General features: G+C 41.3%; 2 protein-coding genes across 2 annotated transcripts; one reads left to right on the forward strand and one right to left on the reverse strand.

Annotated features, from left to right (window-relative positions):
- Positions 1-59: 59 nt before the first annotated feature.
- LOC137886848 (gap junction delta-2 protein-like) lies at positions 60-1,178 on the reverse strand. Its single transcript, XM_068729504.1, has one exon. It carries the CDS (start codon positions 1,176-1,178, stop codon positions 60-62), a length of 1,119 nt encoding a protein of 372 aa, XP_068585605.1.
- A 2,869-nt stretch (positions 1,179-4,047) lies between these two features.
- On the forward strand, positions 4,048-17,810 carry LOC137886868 (vascular endothelial zinc finger 1-like). Its single transcript, XM_068729532.1, has 5 exons — positions 4,048-4,175; positions 10,224-11,017; positions 14,204-14,273; positions 14,373-14,535; positions 15,332-17,810. The coding sequence occupies exons 1-5, from the start codon at positions 4,143-4,145 to the stop codon at positions 15,661-15,663; spliced, it is 1,392 nt and encodes a 463-aa protein (XP_068585633.1). The 5' UTR covers positions 4,048-4,142; the 3' UTR covers positions 15,664-17,810.
- The last annotated feature ends 1,829 nt before the right edge of the window (positions 17,811-19,639 follow it).

Raw genomic sequence — 19,639 nt, forward strand, 5'->3', positions numbered from 1 at the left:
TCTATCTTGAAGACATTTCAATCACACAAAAAAAAGAAAAAAATATGGTTTGAAATCATTTACAGCCATGACTTTTTCCCTCTTCCTATTTTGGCCACATTGTGCAGTCTAGTCTTGCTGCATTCCTTTTCATCTGGATTTCTCTTCGAGGTGCACTCAAGTGTGGAGTCCGTCTCAAAGGAGATGGCCGGGCCTTGGTTTGGGATGTCACTGCTCTTGTCCTGTGACACGGAGGAGGTGGTCTGCAGGACGACCCTGCCACGAAACGAGTGTTTGAGCTCCAGCAACAGTGGATTGTTGTCGGGGTACAAGTCCAGCCGCTGCCCAGGGTTTCTCCCTGACTCACAGCACGTACAGCATGCAGAGAACAACACTCTGAAAATATAAATCCAGCCTAGATAATGCAGCTCCACAATGTTCAAGATGAAGCAGCCGAGACTGACGCTGAACATGAAGTTGAGAAAGATGGTCTTCTCTGTTGCTCGAGACACGAAGCAGTCGGTCCTGTTTGGACAGGGGTAGGTCTCACAGCGGAAAAGGTGTGGGACTTCAAATCCAAAAAGGTAGTACTGTCCAATGAGGAAGATTATCTCCATGATGGAGCGCAGCAAAACGTGTATGATGTAGATAAGTAGCACTTGGCTGGAGAGCTGGGTTGGGTCCTTTCCTACCTCTCTGGCATCTTCCTCCAGCTGGCTCTTCTCCTCACACTCCCCTTCCGGTGAGCTCCAGTCCTCATTGTTGTAGCTTGTGTTATAAGGACTGCCAGACTCCAGTGTGGTCTCTTGATCTCCTCCCATGTGTTTGTCCCCTTCAAGTGAAGGTGAGGACCTGGGCACCACTTCAACCTTCCTATCCTCTAGTTTTTCATTCTTGGTGATTTTTTGCAGGACGTAGACAATGTAGAAGATGGAGGGTGTGGAGACTAGAACAATCTGAAAGACCCAGAAGCGCAAGTGTGAGACGGGGGCAAAAGTGTCGTAGCAGACGTTGTTGCATCCGGGCTGCAGGGTGTTGCAGGTAAACTTGGACTGCTCGTCGCTGTAGACGGCATCCCCCACCAGGGCCACGAGCAAGATGCGGAAGATGAGCAGCATTGTCAGCCATATCTTGCCAATGACTGTGGAATGGTTCTGGACTTCCGTTAGGAAGCGGCCAAGAATGGACCAGTCTCCCATTTCTGTGAAGAACACAGTAGGTAAAATGCAATTTACAGCAGTAAGGCATGAATCATAATGAATCTGAAGTGGTTGATCTGCACTCCTAAGGAGAACTAAAATGCCTTAAATACAGTGTGACTCAATCTTAACACGGAAGCTGGTGCTTGAAACCTGACGTATTTTCACATGTGTGGCTTTCAAATATTATCTGGATTTAAATATTAACCTAAAATTCCACCATCAATATGCAGTAAATATCATGAAATGATTTTCTTAGTGTGTCATCGCCTCATGTTGGTACGCAAGTGTCACAATCTGGCATGCCGCTTAACCTTCAGTGTCATTTTTCCACTATGAATTTCTTCAAAAGGATTAACTGCTTGAGTTGTAATCAAGAATTCTTTCACATCACATTAAATCACATGCATTTTATATGACTTTAAATCAGAGCAGATGTTGCTCTAAAATTACCATCAGCTTAGTTACATTCAATGAGACACAATTTCCTGGAAGAGAAGTTTGTGTTTTTACAAATTAATTATCAAAATAATATATAATCTGCTCCTAAAAAGAATAATAAACTTCCATGATATTCCTTTTGTTCTCCTGTCCCGTAGGAGCTTACCTTTGAAGAATGTGACTTTTCCTTATCCAAAGCTGGAAAAATATCAGAGGAAGCAATCTGCATAACTGTATTTTCAAGTGGAGTTCGTTGCTGGACGTTAACGTGTCTTTTGAGCTGGATGAGGGGAGAATGGGCTGACCACACATATTCCCTAACTCTAACTGAAACATTCGTTGCACTGTATAAAGGCTTTCAATGTACAGTGGGACAAAGATTGAAATGTACAATGGGGGCACCTTTACTGAACAGCCATTCACGGACGAGCAGAGAGTTCAAAGAACGTACTGGAAAGAGTGTGCACAATATCGTTTCAAGCACAGACCTGTGTCCACTTTCATTTTAGGGCTGAAATACAAGTCTCATTTCTTAGTGGAAGGGTGAAAAATTGCTTTGTATCAATTCTCACTTCACTCATGACACAAGTTTTATGAAATGTTATGAACTTTTTCATTTATATCAACTTTTGGTTGTAGTTGAGCACAGACTATACCTCAAATTGTACTATAAATAGAAACACAAGGGTAACTTCAACCATTTTTTTTCTAATTCTCAGATTTTATTTTCATTCATAGTTCGCAGTTTGTTCTTTTCTTTGGCTGCATTTAAATTAGGAGAATAATTCAGCTCCTATTGAGGTGTGCCTTGTTAAGTTTGATATGGGCTTACTGTTTTACCTGTGTTTTAATCTATGTGATACACTGGTCCTCCTTTGTTTGGCATTCTTGCCCAAATGTGTATTGTGTACATTGTCTGGTGCAACCAAGCAATCTGAGCCCTGTCGCTTCGGTGGCACCCAGGTACTTAGTTTTAAACAGCACACTTTACTGCGTTGAACCTACTCATTGCATCCACATGGGCTTTTATTTCTAGCTAAATAGATGAATAGGAGGGTTATTTTTTTGTTAATTAAGATATTTTACAGCAAATATGGAATAAGGAAATGACATGGGGAGTTGTATCTTACGCAGGCCTACAGGTTAGCCGGACATATAATCATATGTGTCTTATTTATCCTAGCCGTAGCCGTTTATGAAGGTCTTTGTATACTTTTCTTATAACCCCAGAAGCTCTGTACTTTTCTCTTGGCTGTCTACAAGGTTGAAGGTGTCATTTGAGCACAGACAAACAGACGTCCTGTATTCCTCATATTGTATACCTGTATCTAGTAACTCCAACAGCGAGTAATTTATTGTTATTTCACAGTAATCTATCACATGTTCCCTTCTATCAAATGACTAAATTAAAGTCCAATGTGTGAAACATCTTTGAGATGGGTGCAAAAACATCAGGATGATACAATACAGCTATGATTCTTCTCCAGTGTGGTCACAACAGAGTAATCATTGGTTATACAGTTTGATGATGCATTATACAACAAAAGTGAAGGACAAATTTGCATTTTGTTGAAAGAAGACTGACAAATAAATGCACGTCTACTCCATTTGTAGAAAGAAAGCTGATAAGATATGGTTTAATACACACAGAAAGTGTCAATTTCCATTTTCTACACACTCAACTCTTACTTTTAACAAATCAGCAGCCTTAGCATGGAAGCCGAAGATATTATGTGGCAATAACTTTAATAGAAATAGCATAAAAACATCAGAAACAACTGATCCATCACTCAAGTATGAAATGAAAATACTCATATAAACACGGTAAAAAAATTTAGGAAATTAAAGTAGTTTATTCAATATAGGTGGCGTATTTGCAGTCAATGAGTTACCAGAATATGTTTTATTTTGGTCCACTGGGAGGCAAACCAACCAATATATGAGCTCTCTCGTGTTCATTCACCCCATCCCATGAATGAAAATAACTGCTGCGCACGAGGATTATTACGTGCATCGTTTAAACTGGAAAACCTCTCATTATGACAAAGAAGTAAGACCAAATGCTTGTAATGCAGAACACAAAGCTTCACAATTTATTTTCTCGTAAAAACGACTGTGGTATTACCGAAACACATTCATATCCCAACCACATGCGACAGTGGTCGACAAATCTTGGTAACAAATGCCCCTCGCGGAATCACCGAAAATACAACCAGAGGGGTGTTAAGAAATCCAGCTACATCAAGTCAGTTCTGTGATAGGAGAGGAAGGACTCAGATAATGTCTTGCATATATATTTCTGAAAGATTTATAAGTTAACAGTCTTTAAATATTTAGATATTTATTATGAGCCGTATACACGCTTACACTAACTATTTTAATGCACTAAATTTAACACACACCCCTAAATAGTATGTGAAATGGTTCAGCCCTCGAGGTTACCGGAAGTTGTTTCAGCTGCCATGTTTGGTTGCTTTGTTGTAGGCTTCTACAAGGTTTCCTTCAGAATTAGTAAGTGTGGAAATGGAGCCGAGCTGGAGTACGTTTCTTTTTCAAGTAAGTTGACTCTTTAGTAGGGGGACTGGGATAGCTCGTAAAACAACCTCGAGAAAACGCAAGCACCGGGTTTCTTACCGGTAGAACCAGTTTTTTAAACGAGTAACGTTAATGCCAAGATCAAGTAACCAAGCAAAACAATGGTATATGAATCCAGGCGTCCAGCTGTGAGGCTCGGGAATGACGCTAGAACAAAAAATCAATTCTCCTCAACGTGCGTTTGAAAAATGTGGCTTGTTTTTCTATTGTACGAACACTTAGCTCGTTGATGTTGAATAACTCGACAGCGTTTGTGGTTTTTCAAGTTTGTTTGCCAAGTCGAAGCTAGCAAAAACATGCGGGATAATTTGAAGTGAGGCTGGAGAGAGACGCCACTGCACCGTTACAATCGAGACAGACCTGTTTTTTTCTCCCTGTGACTGAGAGGGGCTTTGATCGGACGCCTCAGGATAATGAGATTTAATGTCGGCGAAGATTTTCGCAGATAATACCGCAGATAACTTGAAGTGGTGCACGTTTGTAAACGTTGAAGAAGTGCAAGTTGTTGTTCGGTTATCATTCGCAGAGATTTTACCAAACGACGATTCGCAATCCCGCGGTGAACTTTCCGCTCGCCTCAGCCGGTTCCACAGTAACTAGCCAAGTTAGCTTACGGTGTTTCGGCTGCACACATCAAACTCGCTGGCTAATTTAAACGTTAGCTTAATTTGGGCGAGGCTGACGCAATGAGATTACAAAACTAATGTTACCCGACTTGATAAGCAGCATTTGTACCGGACTCTCTCTTTTATTTACCAGCTATTTATTCTGCGAGACCGCGGTGGAAAGGAATTCAAACTATGCACACAACATCAGCTAACACTAGCAAAGGAGAAGAACAAGAAGCACGTTTGAAATTGGCAACGACATTACGCAATGTGTAAAACCCCTTTTGCAGCCAGAAAGTGAACGCTGCTGCTGAGAGTGATGTCTGCCTCGGTTTAGTGCTTTTCAATGCGTCCTAAGATGTGAGGCTATTGTTCAATAAAATGAATGAAAGGTTGTATTCCCATGACGTTACACAGCCCACGACAATTAAGCCCAGTGGGGACTTGGGGAAAAAACGTAAGACCCAGAGTTGTATGGAGACGCTATAACGTCGTATTTCAAACGATGATGTTTTGCCGCGCATCTGATTTGATTATTCAAAGATGTCATATTGTCCGTTTGTTAATTAATTATATGAACCCATATTATCCATCGCCGTTCTCCTGTCTCGTGCTTCCAAGCCTTAAGAGGGATTTTTTTTTGGTGTGTTAACCATTAAGTTATGCCCTTTTGTGTTTTTTAGTGGGTGTGACAAACTCCTCATGCGAAGAGCCTTCTCAATGAGCATTGCAGCAGTTCTGCATCAATAATTTTTATAGAAAACTATAAAAAAAATCTGCATCTTGAAATGAAATGTTCAGGACAGAGTTTCTACCTCCTGCAAAATATATTTTTTACTGCAGCTTCATATGAGTATAGATAGTGTGTGTGTGTTTGGGGGGGGGGGGGGGGGGTCCTTAGTTGTTTTTTTTGGTAATGTTAGTATTCTTATGTTTGAGGCCCATGCCAATGTTAATTTCATATATTTGTAACAAAAGCATTCTACCTTAAGAGAAACACGTTTACTTTGTATCACTCGCCATCTGATTAGTTCATTATCTGTTATTACAAATGTGTCACACTGGTGCTGAGAGGGAGCACTCATGCAATATGGTGGATAGGAGGCAAAGATAAATGTCCAGAAACTTGGAAGGGTTCATGTGTGCCATCATTACCAGGCTAAGTCACAGGAGAAGCTGGAGTTGGTACAAGTGAACGTCATATCATCAATATGTCAGAGGAATTTTACACAATCCAAAAGTTAACCAGTGTTGTTATCTTAAAGCCTCATACTGAATTCAGGCAAAGCAAGAGTATGAGTAGTGCACCATGGACTACTTTTATCATGTTTGTAATTAAGTTAAGATTGCGTATCACAGCCTTTGGGATTCGTCACTTTTTTATGAGTAGTAAGGTGTTGCTCCGCTGTCAGAGACTGATCACTTACTTACATTTTCTTCCCGATGAAAAGGGCAGATGGATGGTGTGGCTGGGTGTGTAGTATCTGGCATCCCGCCAGAAGCCCTGCATGTATTATGTCCCGCACACTGTTGCTCTGTAAATCTCATGTAAATATGCGTGAATTTATCAACGCAAGGAGGTCGATTTTTCATTTAACTACCATCAATTGACACAGGCGTTGCAGTATTTTTAGTTTTAAAGTACTCCACTACGTTACTGTTTACAGAAAAGCATTTTATTAAAAAGTTTTAAATGAAAAGTTGATGATGAGCATCTTCCTGTTTTTTATACTTTGTCTGGCGTTTAAAATGATCCATATTGTTGTGTAAATGAGCTTGAATAATACTATAAGTACAGCTGCCTCTCCTCCTGTTTTTGATTAATGCTCAGTGCAATGTATTGAAAATTCAGTATTAAGAACAAAAACACTGTATAAACTCTATTATAATAACACTAAGAAACATTTATAAGAAAGTGCTTTGCATCCATTCATTCTGCCCGACAACTTCCCAAATGTCGAAAAGAAAATTACACTCAACAGGTGCAACACATTATACTGAAAATGTAAAATGATTGGCTCATCTTAAACTAATAATATTCCCCTTACAGCACACTGCAAAACATGTAAACATAGTTTAAAAATAGCTGTGGCGATGCACCTTGCAGTTGGGAGCCATTTTGTTGGTGTAGATCTGTTTCTTAATACAGTAAACATCTAGCATATATAAATATATATATATATATATAAATATATAAATATATATATAAATATATAAATATATATATATATATATATATATTTATATATATATATATATATATATATATATATTTATATATATATATATATAAAAATATATATATATATATATATATATATATATATATAAAAATATATATATATATATTTATATATACACACACACATGTATATATATATGTATATGTGTTTCTTAATACCGTAAACATCTAGCTTATATATATATAAATATAAATATATATATATATATATATATATATATATATATATGAATTTATGTTTTAGATATTTACATTCAGCATAGTGACAGGTTTGATATCAGAAAAGTGTTGCAATTACATTTGAAATTGCATTTATCATTTTTCCATTTGGGACAGAAACACTCAAGCTGACCGATACATAGCCATTAAGCTGCTGTGGCTAATGTGATAGCAAACATGAAGCAACATTATCATTCATTAATATTACTGTCTATGGCCCCTAGTCCAATAGTTTAGCCCTGTTTGTTCTCCACTAACCCCTGAGTCTTTAGCGTGCTAGTTGCTAACTTTCTGTTTGAAACAGGTCCATTACAACAAACAGCCCATTCGAAGTTGCACAAAGTACTTTTATTCACAGTTTATATCAAATACTGTAATGAATGGAGCTTTATATCAGTCGTAAACTTTAGTTTTAAGTCCTCGTCCCAGAGTAAAGGCCTTTTTTGTAGACTTAATAAAAAACGACTGCAATATTTGTTAAATTGTGGCTCAACGGTGCAAGCAGGACATATTTAATTTGTTTCGTATATTGTACTGCTCATTCGTGTTCTACACATGTTTTTAACAATAGATGACATGGGTCAAGAACAACACCGGGGCCCTTCGAACAAGCTCACCTAAATGGAATGCAGCCGTTTTTAATCAGTTAGCAGAGACACCTGTGCTTTTACTGCTTTTTGAAAGGCCAAAATATCTGCTTTGGAAAATGCACATTAGCTCTAAGAATTGTCGTAATAATGCCTTTTGCCATTCCAAAGCCGATAACGGTGTTAGTGACTATTACTGCGTTACACAGATTCAAGTTACGGGCGACTCTGGGATCCAAACATCACCGTTTCAAAGACTACTCGCTAAGTGTTTTTTTGTAACTGCGGTGGTCACGCTAGCAAAATGCCAAAAGATAAGTGATCCTTCTATTCTGTGCCATACATTAGCTACATTAGAGAGACCTACACTGATCACTGATTTTAAGTATTTTTGATAGAAGGATGACACGGTGAGTTGCTTAGAAATGGCCACTATCATCCTCTTGCATGATGCGGTCAAAGCTGAAAGAATTGATGCATCAAAACTTCCAGCACAACTGAAAATACCTCTACTTGCAAGCAAGGCACTGAATCCCTGCAGTATTTGTGGAGCTTTACAAGCTATGAAAGAAATCCAGAAGGATTACAAACGTTACAAAAGTGATGTTTTGTAGGAACTTGTGTCAAGTCGGCCGTCTGGGCAGCAGCCAAAAGATTTCACAAATTGGTAAACAACTGAAGAACAAACTCATAAACTTGAAGAGAAGGCTCTACATGTGTGCCAGAAAAAGAAAGAACAAATGTGTTTCCTGCAATATGTGAGCACTTTATTCCTTCTACTTTTTATCAATCAATTGTAGTTTTTACTTGTTTTGTAAAAAAAAAAAAAAAAAAAAGGATTTCAGTAAGCAGCTGTAGAGTGTGACACAAAAGCTTGGAGAAAGACGTAATCTGACTCAGACCATGAGCTCAATTCAAGTCTACAGTGGCCCGTGGAGCCATCGGGGCACTCCCTCCATTTTGATGTTATTTATGAGGGAGCAGCCCCAGTTGTCAGAGCGCATTTGTGTCAAAATGGTCAGAGCTGCATGAAGGCACAGCAGCTTACAGGCCCTGCACCTCTGTATAGAGGCGGGTTGTCTGCAGTGGCCATGTCTGCCGTTCACAAGCTCCACAAAGAGGGATCCCGGCTGGTATCCCCCCTCCCTCCACCCCACCCAAACATAAAGCCCCCCCCCCCCCCCTCCCCCCCTCCAGGGCCCACCTGGTGTGCCAGCGGACGGGTTTGCATTGGCATGATGATGACTAATCCTGGAAGGTGGCAAGCGTGAGCAGGTGTTCGGACAAATGGATCGGTGGGCTTAGTTGCATTCTCCACAAGTTCCCAGGTCCCATTGCGTTACGAGGGAATGACGGCTAGTTTAGCCGAGTAGTATGTGTGTGGAGAAACAATGACCCCGTCTCATGAATAGATGAGCTAAATCAATGAAGATGAGCATACAAAGATCCCCTGCTGAGGCATCACTGCTCAGATTTGTGTCTCTCACAATGGGCTGGATGACATAAGGAGGACACTATGCGGTTCATTTTTCTTTTCTGTCCCCTGTCGCCTCTGCTGCAACTCCTTTTTTCTTGGCTGGCCTTCTGCGATGGATGATTGAACCTCAAAGGGAAAGGTCAAGCATTTCACCTTGCCCTCTCTTGCTGGTGTTTCACGACACAGTCGTCTTGACTGTGTCCTTTTACCAAAACAACAGCGTTGGCTGTGGTTTAATATTTGTGCTTGAGATGGAGAGAGGGGGGGGAAGTTTAGCAAGAACCATCATAGTATAACTAACCTAAGCTGACAAACTCGGAGACAAGCGGTTGTGCCACTGTTGTTGTTTGTCGAGAGAGAGAGAGAGAGAGAGAGAGAGAGAGAGAGAGAGACTCCTTCCTTTACGTCACCATGCCCTCTAACTGAGCTCCTCAGCTAAGCTAATGGCTCTTCTGAGCACTGGACTCTGCTTTGCCTCTAATTTGGCACGCTTGCTTTGCAGTCACATGCTCGGCACCGTCATGATGGGATCGTTTTTCATCCAGTATATTTGGATTCTTTTGCACCAGTGGCATGGTGCATCAACCTCGTTAATGACAGACCCCGTCTTCTTTCTGTGTTCTTTAACATCTTTCTAGCCTTTGTTGCCAAAGCTGACTCCTTACAAACCTCCTCTTATTATTATTATTATTTATTATGTGAATTATGATGCAGCCTTTGGAAAGGCAGTGGAGTGTTCCAACTGTGTTGAAACCACAATCCCCAATATTGATATCTGTGTGTGTGTGTGTGTGTGTGTGTGTGTGTGTGTGTGTGTGTGTGTGTGTGTGTGTGTGTGTGTGTGTGTGTGTGTGTGTGTGTGTTTTGTTTCATCAGCAGGCCAATGAAGCCCTCCACCACCAGCACCACATGGCCCAGAACAACCTGCTGCCACTTCTTAATGCGGGAGCTGAACAAATCGACCAGAAGCCCATCCTGCCCATCCACATAGACCACAAGCCCCCGACCAGCGCTGCAGATCTCCTCAAAGACAATGTGGCCAGCGGAGGAGGTGGGCGGCCGCTAGTGCCTGTGATAAAGAAGGAGCACAAGGGCAAGACGCCGTTTGTCTGCGGCTACTGCAACAAGGCCTTTCGCGACAGCTACCACCTGCGACGCCACGAGTCCAGCCACACCGGCATCAAGATGGTGTCGCGGCCAAAGAAGACGGCCCAGACGGCCCCAACTATGGTGCCCATGATCTCGACCATGTCGCGGGACAATAACGGCCACCCGTCCTACATCTCCACGGTGGCGGGCATCCTCTCCACGGCGACCACCTCGGTGTCCTCGGGCGCGAGCATCATGACGTCGTCCACGATGGGCAACGTACAGCAACAACAGCAGCAGCAGCAGCAGCAGCAGCAGCAGCAGCAGCAGCAGAACGTGCCGAAGAAGCCCGCCAAACCCGTCAAGAAAAACCACGGGTGCGAGATGTGCGGCAAGGCCTTCCGAGACGTCTACCACCTGAACCGCCACAAGCTGTCCCATTCGGACGAGAAGCCTTTCGAGTGCCCCATCTGCCAGCAGCGCTTTAAAAGGAAGGACCGGATGACCTACCATGTTCGCTCTCACGACGGGGGGGTCCACAAGCCCTATGTGTGTTCAGTGTGTGGGAAAGGCTTTTCCAGGTAAGGACCACATTCTTTGGCCTTATGATTGTTCAAAATGTTGCCTTTTTTGAGTCAGACATCCTATACTGTTGTGACTGTTCAAGGGAAAGTGAGACCTATTTTTCATTTACGTTTTGTTTAAAATGTTTTATAATAATGATAGAAAAGTGTTTTTCCACACGTTAGTTATTCAACAGCTCTCCAAAGCTATTCCTTCCAGAAAACGTACCTTCAACAGTATTTGAACCGACAGTACAAAATATAAAAGGGTGAAATGCATTTATGTGAAATGTGAACATGTTACTACATCATGCTGCCAGACAGACTTGTCATAAGGAGTCCGACCGGCGAACCCTGAGCAGTGCTGGCAACAGATTTGATGGGGAGATAACATTACCCGTTTCAAATGTCTTTGTACATTCCTCATATAGCTCCTGCTGTGGTGGAATAAGTTGTTATGTTCCCTCTTAGAAGAAGCATAATGTAAAAAATAAACCACACGACACAGTTCATTAACAGGCTTTTGAAGTGGCCTCAAAGTGTCCTAAACTTCCACTAATATGTTGGTGAATAGCTAAGAAAATATTTAGACTTTTAGTTCTTTTCAAATATAGACAAAACTAAAGCGATTTAAGTTTTATTCACTGCAGTTATCCAACTATTTCAGTAAACTCGCTTCTTGAGACAGGCCCAGTGCCCTCGGACTCCCATAATCGTAACAGGAAGTGGTCTCCAGCGCTGCATTAGCCACCGGATTGTTTGGGATGTGTCTGAAGTGCAAAGTGTGGAGGACTGCGAGTGTCGGCGTGTTACGCTTTGCCAGTGAAACTCTTCTCTATCTATCCGAGGACGTGTTTGCACAGCTAGTTTATTCATATGCTTTCATTTAAAAATTAAGAAGGCTATTGTAAACAGGAAGTGTGCCTCTGACATCTAATTTATTCTGATGTTAGTGGAGACGGAGAGTCATGTCACCCTCGAACGGTTGCATTCCAGGTTCAGAGAGGAAAGTCTTGGCTCGTCTGCATGGAAGTAAAAAAAATAAAAATAACATGATGATTAACTTTTTTTTTAACAGTTTACTCGTCAGTCCAAAAATTTGCTTTTGTTGCATTTTCATGTAGCAACCCGTGACTTGTTTGTGAGGGATTCAGCCCATTCTGTTTGGATTATTATACGTATTATTATGAATGTGCAAAGCGGTTTGGATTTGTACTTGTATTGACCCCCCCCACGCCATTTCAACCACATGTTTTAAACAGTCGCACATGGGAGAGCACCAGTGGTAGATTACAAAGGGGGAGGGGGAGGGGGCGTCACTTGTCACTTTGCGCTTCCCGCCAGCATGTCACAGACTCTCTTTCCCCTGGGAATTCAGTGAACTATGCGGTAATCTCCAGGTCAACATATTCACTGTGTAAGGAATAAATGTTTAGTTTAAGAAAGGTCTCTCGTTGCCTTAATATTTTTGATTTATCAACACACACAAAAGCTACATTTTACTGTGTTTTAACATGCCGATATGTAAAACAGCATTGATTGGGCAGAGAGTATAACAGCAGAAAGAGTTCTTTGCTTTAACCGCACCACACAAGTTCAACAAAAACATCAGCCGTGCACCGTAGCCAAGCTGTAATATAAGCACCGTTCTGTGCAGGGCAGTTTCAGGCATGCCTCCAACACGGTGACGTGGGGTTAGGGATTCATCAGCATACTGGAAAGTGAGAATGGGGACTGAATAACAGGGCACTGAGTCACTGCCACTCAGCCAGATATGCAGGCACGCACTGTCTGGAGACTGCTCTCCTCGTCAGCTGGACAACAAAATAAAAGGAAGAAAGAGAAGAAAACTGATTCCGGTTCATAGCACCACTGAGAAGAATCCGCTTGACTCCTCATTTATATTTTTAAAAATAAGAATCCAGCAGCATGAAACTTTCCGGTTTGGGCTGCCAATGCTGGAGCCCTTACTCACTCCATTATGGCACTTCTAACATGATTCAGCTCCGAGCTTCAATAGAACTAACAAGCTGACAGAGGAGGATCAGTGCCAAGGAGAATTTGTGAATGCTGGAGTTTCACTGTAAAGGTCAAGAGGCATAGAGCTGTTTTCTAGCAACTGCTGATATGCAGTGAACATAAAATTATGCTGTGGAACACAGAATTTTTAACCTTTAGCAGTATTTGTACAAAGACTTTTTAGGATTCTGTATTTTTTTTTAATAGAAATATATATTTGAATGAATATCATCTGTAGAAAATAAACATCACATGTCATTGTCAGGGTTCTTTTTCAGCCATTTGTCATTTTAATGTGTATAAGGTACATAATACATGTTGACAAATTTGTGAAAGAAATAAACAAGTGTTAAGAGTTATCAAACTCGTTTCATGAAGAAAAGCTCAGTGCAAAAGCAAATAATATGCAAAAGAGATTTATTTATTTACTGTCAGTTTATTTGGAAATAAGTGGAAACTGTGCAAATTTACAATCTCTGTGGTGAGTTTTTTAAACTAGGTCAAACTGATTCACGCACGATTGATCATGGAGAATTAAACGCCGTTGACTGAACTTTTAGGGATTTTCTCTTCTTTCTTTTATTGGTGCCTATCCCCTCATTACCAGAGCAAACAGAGCACATCCATAAGCTTCCGCACTTCTGCACTCACAATGTATGGAGAAGTTGTGAATCTCACTTGTGGTGCTCCTCGTCAGTTAACGATATACACCTGTAGTCTTTGAACGACCTATATCTTTGCACCTCCGGTCAAATCTAAAGTAAAGTAAATGCAAAGTTATAAAAATGACCCCAAAAAATATATATATAGTCACTTAACTGGTCTACTGCTCATGACTTATGGTGTAATTAGAAAGGACAGCATTGTTATCACACTAATGAGGCATATGTAGCAGACAACAGAGTATGGTCTTAAAGCTGGGGGTTGCTCTGTGTTTAAAAAAAAACAACAACATACGTAGTTTATAGTTAAAGGAAATCACTACTTGCATTCAAATCTCCACATGAATCAAAATAATCCAAGAATCTGAATTTGCTTCTTTAGCAGTACATTTTTCTGGAAGTGGAAACATTGTCAACTAAACATTCTGTGCTTCAAAGACGGTATGGAATGAAAACACCATGCTGTGTTACTTCTCTACAACTCCATAAAGATTAAATGTGTTTTGTTTTTTATTCAATCCAGGCCAGACCACTTGAGCTGCCATGTGAAGCATGTGCATTCCTCAGAAAGACCATTTAAGTGTCAAGTAACGGTAAGAGTCATTTCTGTCCTCTATGAGACCATTAATGCTGTTGTTGTTGCTGTACTCCGCTGACCTTTGACCCCCCCCCCTTCTGCTTTGCCCCTGCAGGCCTGTACCTCTGCTTTCGCCACCAAAGACCGACTCCGTTCCCACATGATCAGGCATGAAGGCAAGGTCACCTGCAGCATCTGTGGGAAGATGCTCAGCGCAGCCTACATCACCAGCCACCTGAAGACTCACGGACAGACCAACTTCAACTCCTGTAACAAAGGTGCGTCCTCACTAACACCGCAGCTAGGTGTTCAGCAGTTAGAGAGAACTCTGGAACAGTATCTAATCACTAATCATTTGTATCATAAACATTCAAGTCTCGTTCTCCTTTGTCTTCCTCAGTCTTTACAGCCTTCTCCAGCACTGACATGTTGGCAGTGTGGAATTTATTTTTAATCTGTGCCTCATTTTTGAGTCTCTTTACTTGGCATGTAGCTTTTGAGAGTCACATTACTTCTCTAGTCAAGCCTTACATGTTCAAACCCATCACCCTCCTCTAATCCTACTGGTTATACTACAATGTATAATGTTTTGCCACTGTTAAAAATAGTATTTTGCGCCGTTACATTGCAGTAGTGAGGCTGCTGCCCGTTTAGCTGTGTTTTTATCTCTTAACATTAATAAGGCCTGCACGATTAGAAGAAAATCAAATATCACCATTTGTTTTACAGAATTGTGACGATATTGTCGGGTTGACCACTGGTGCACAATGTTTTTGATAAAAATCATCATTCATGTAGATTTAATGACTAAGTGGTTAAAGGCCAATAATTAAACAGTCTGAAAATGACATCTCTTTGCTTTAATGCAACCTTTAAAATCAGTAAAAGAGAACACTTTTTACGATATACAAAATCTGAGACAGTCTCTAGTCTCATGTCACAACATCAATATAGTATCGATTCTAACTATTTTGAGTAGCGGCAGAAAAAAAGGTATATACTTTTTTTATTTGTGTATATATATTTATGTGTGTTTGTTGTCGGAGGGTAACAGATTATGCAATTCCTCCTCAGCTACACCTGTGACCATTTCTGCCCCCATCACCTCGGCGATGAACCGGTGCCACTCCAACAACCCTGTCACCATCTCCGCACAAATGAACATTGGCACCAACACGGTCAACATCACGTCTCCCATCAGCCTCCAGCACCCGGTCACTATCACCGGGCCTGTCAACATCGCTTCCGTAAACATCCCCTCCACGGCCTCCATGAATATCGCCCACCCGGTCGCCATTACGACCAGCATGCCCATGAACATGGCTGGTCCGCTCAACATTGCCATGAGGTCCATGGATAGCATGCCTTTTCTGTCCCAAGTCTTGCCTTCTTCCCCACCCTGGTAAAGAAAGAAAAAGAAGAAAAAGAAAATAGGTGAGAGAGCGTATTGGACTGGCCAGCAAGAAAGGGAAAATTAAGTGAAACAAGAGACTCCTGTCCTCATTATTTGCACCTCGAGCCCGTCTCTTTCTCCTCCCCCCCCCCCGAACCATGTTTACTTACCCCGAGGTGAACATTCACATGAGCTGCTGCGCCGCCGGTAGGAGCTCCCCAAGTCACAGCTGCGTCCCAACTAATGTTAAAGCAACCGACGTGAGGCAGAACACTTGAGTAGAAGTCGAGTAGGATTTATCAAGAAATCAGGACGACCGCCGCAAGACTTAGTGTAGTCAGTTAGTGATGAAACTGTGATTCGTATGATGACAAATGAGAGGAGGGGATTCCCCGAGGACTCCGTAGGAAAACACACCTGTGCTTTTTGTAAAAGGGAGACGAGGAACGGACTGAAGCAATAACAATAAATTGCTGTTTTAGATGTTTTTACAAGTTCTCTCCCAAAGCCTCTGGGTGTTACTTTGTATGTTGTTTATTTTTTTGTTTTTTATTATAGCCTGCTAATCACTATTTAATGTTATAGGAAATGAGTCTAGAAAAAGGGACAGCAGCTTCCATTCGCCTGGAAGAATATTTTTTCACAGTGCTCTAGCTTTTCGTTTTCTTCTCAGATAGTAGGTATGCTCTCAAGGTACAGTGACTAACTTGTGCAGTTGACATAGTAATGTATTTTCATGTCGGCGTTTTAATTCTTTTAGCTTTCGCCATTCAAGCGGACGTCTCCACGCTGTCCTCTTTGACAACGACACGTTTGTGCTTTTTGTTTTCTATCGGTCTGGAAACGCAGAGGTTCGTTTTTATTTGCCTATTTGTAGTGTTCATTTTTCCATGAAGTCAGAATGGATCGAGTCTTGCACTGAAAGCATATCCTACACACACGCAGGTGAGCAGCAGCAGTATTATCAAAGATCAAAATTGGAGTCTTAAGTGTTGTGGTTAGCCGGCCTGCACCTAGAGGGCTATCTAGTGGCTGACCGTGGGACTTCCTGGCCTTGTAGTGAAGCTTTTTCAGGCCGTTGCTGTCATCACAAAGGTGACTAATTAGTTTTTATCTGACTCTTCTGTACACTGTTTTATTACTTCTTTTTTTTTTTTAAATCATTTATCTGTGAACGCCCCACAATGATACTAAGGACCCTTCACTCAGGAAACACACATAAAAGCCCATTACACATGAACGTGGTTCCTTTTAAGTATATCTACCATGTATCTTAATTCTAGCTCCTTTTTAGATTATAATTTGGTACGTCAAGTTAAACGACTCCCATCACGGACGAGAAGTCCGAGAACTATTGATTTTAAACATAGCCGTCCATTTAAATAATCATTTACTGTGCAAAGGCATACATGCTGTACCTTTTTTACATTTCCTTTATGAAGTCGAGTTCAGCCTCGGGCTGCATAAATTATGTGGCTGAGAGTTTGATCAAATGCAAGTTTGTGTCCATGAAAGTAATGGGACAGGATTGATGTTGCATGACCCCAAACACTGTCGCTGTTGAACATGAACTTATCTTTAATGAATGCCATGTTATCTCAACAGTGTTGCAGAGTTGATTCAGTTCATACTGAAAAATGCAATATGCATGTTTGTCATTTTCCCCCCGAAGTTTTGTTTTAAACAAAATGTTAGCGTAGCTTTTTCTTTGTTCTTATGCATTTACGTAGATACACTATGATAGCCTGTTTGCCAAATTTGATACAGTAATAATGTGATAAACTGAACATTTCTGGAGGAATTGAACATCTCTTTATTTTTTGGAAAAGAAAAAAAAATTGGAAATTCCAGGACCCTTGTGAAAGCAGTTGAATGTATATCTTTGTACAAAACTATTTTAGTTCCAAGGATATGGTAGTTACAATAGATGTGAAAGATAAGATAACCTTTTTCTTTTTTTTATAAATCTTTTGTATTAGAACATTAACAATGGTAATTTTGTATATACGAGAGGCTAGGCTTTCTGATTAGCAGAAAGGTCAAACATTCCTACATTTTTTTTTTTTTTAAATGTATGTTTGTCAAATTATTACATAAACATGCGCAATGTTATGTGCCTTTTATTTGGGTTGTCTAAATAAAAGAAAACTATCAAATGTGTTTATATGGATTAAGTAATGTTCGGTATGAAGAAAGCACCACCGGTTCAAAGTAGGAGTTTATCACTATTATTGACCACGACCCTCAGCGGTTGTGCACACTCTACCATAGCTGGGAACACAATGTTTAGTTATGTTGTACCACTTTAGATTGTGTCCATCAAATAGGTGGTTTTGCCTGTTATTTGTACATTGTGCTAACTACACATATTCCCAACCATTACCCAAAACACATTGCTAGTTTTTAGATTGAGTTGCCTTCTATGCAGCAACTTGTTTTGACTTATTTCCCTGCTAAATCACCAGTTTCTTATATAATATGGTGCATTCAGAACACGGATAACGTGCGTTTGCAGCTTGTTCTCAAAACTACGATGGTGAACTATCTGCTAGTGTGTTTTTAAATTAGCTCACTGTTTCGACTTTGCACCACCACCAGGGGGTCCCACAGCCTGCACCGATTTAAACATGCAACCAGATGTTGTATTCTGGATATATGACGGCACAAACGTAGAGATGGGAGACCATGAAGCACATTCCCGTTGTGGAGGTGTGGTGACTGGGCAATGCTCTTGGTCCTTGCCACATAACCTGTGCCACTCAATCAAGAGCTAAGCTGTTGGAGGAGTGGCCAAATCTGAAGACATTGGGTTTAAAGTCCAGAGATTTTGTTGCACCCCTTGTAGAGCTATTGCAGGTGGAAGACCTGAGCACCTCGGCATCTTCCACCCTCAGCCACCAAAACCATGGGGACGAGACCGATTTCACTTGCTAGGTTTCGAAAGTGCGCACAGCAACTATGACAATGAGTCCCTGACACGTGACATCGACCCACCGGAGACGTGTGGGCTTGAGCTTCATGAAGTGATGGGGTGAGAGGTCGCTGCCTCCGGGGCAACACTCTCCGTTGCACTGTAACTGTATATGAAGTCAATAAAAACTAGCTCCACCTCAAGCAGCTACAACAGCAAAAATGCTACTTACACACATGCATCAAAATTACTAATTAAATGATGTGTGTAATAATACAGTCATGGGGGATATTCTTTTTTCTGCATAACTTTTACTTTTGATACTTTAGTACAGTTTGCTGATAATACTCCTGTACTTAAGTAAAAAAAAAAAAACTATTTACATGCAATTTGAGTATTCTTACATTACTGTGCTGGTACTTTTACTTAGTTACTTTGAGGAAATTTAAACTTGTTATTAAAACATTCTCAATTTAATACTGATGCCTCTATATGAGATGACAAGACCATCAGCGAGAAGATTGACTATTTCTATGTAGCTAATCTTAATGCTCTTCATCCATGCCACTGGCTCGGATTTTGTGTGAAATCAGACAAATCATGCAGGTTCACCGGAAACTCCTTCAGCTGAGACTCCGGCGAGGGCCTCCGGCGAGGGCCTCCGGCGGGGACCAGTCCACCGTGGACAGACCTGACTTTGCTGACTCCTTCGTCCTGCAGTCGGAGCTCGGTCAGGAGGAGGAGAGCTCTGCTCCCGGCAGTGGCTCCACCTCCAGCCAGGAGCAGAGCTTCGCCTCACTGGGAGCCACCACGGACACCATACTGCTGGAGAACAGGGATGTATCGCTGGGCCCACTGAAGCGAAGAAAAGCACGGGAGAACCAGAACCAGGACTGCGCGGGGCAGACTGTCAGACCCTTCTACAGTGAGAATGAGAGGCATTCTAAAGGGAATCTGGTGCTCTAAAACACTTCCACTGGTGTCCACAGGGGCTGCCAAAATCAACACAAAATGACAGGACCTCATAATAGCTTTAAGTTAAAACCTGTTAAGCCCGACGGACCCGAATTCGGGTCCG

Source organism: Cebidichthys violaceus, unplaced genomic scaffold (genome assembly GCF_023349555.1).
Source record: "Cebidichthys violaceus isolate CVI_PGR_0920_01 unplaced genomic scaffold, fCebVio1.0.p SCAF_46, whole genome shotgun sequence".
In the NCBI taxonomy this organism is placed as follows: Eukaryota; Metazoa; Chordata; class Actinopteri; order Perciformes; family Stichaeidae; genus Cebidichthys; species Cebidichthys violaceus.

What these genes read in the sequence shown, in the direction of transcription:
- LOC137886848 (XM_068729504.1), bottom strand. Translation starts at nt 1,178, where the DNA reads ATGGGAGACTGGTCCATTCTTGGCCGCTTCCTAACGGAAGTCCAGAAC.
- LOC137886868 (XM_068729532.1), top strand. Translation starts at nt 4,143, where the DNA reads ATGGAGCCGAGCTGGAGTACGTTTCTTTTTCAA. An exon ending in GGAGTACGTTTCTTTTTCAA is followed by an intron (nt 4,176 to 10,223) that starts GTAAGTTGACTC and finishes TTGTTTCATCAG; the next exon opens with CAGGCCAATGAAGCCCTCCA. An exon ending in CTTCAACTCCTGTAACAAAG is followed by an intron (nt 14,536 to 15,331) that starts GTGCGTCCTCAC and finishes ATTCCTCCTCAG; the next exon opens with CTACACCTGTGACCATTTCT.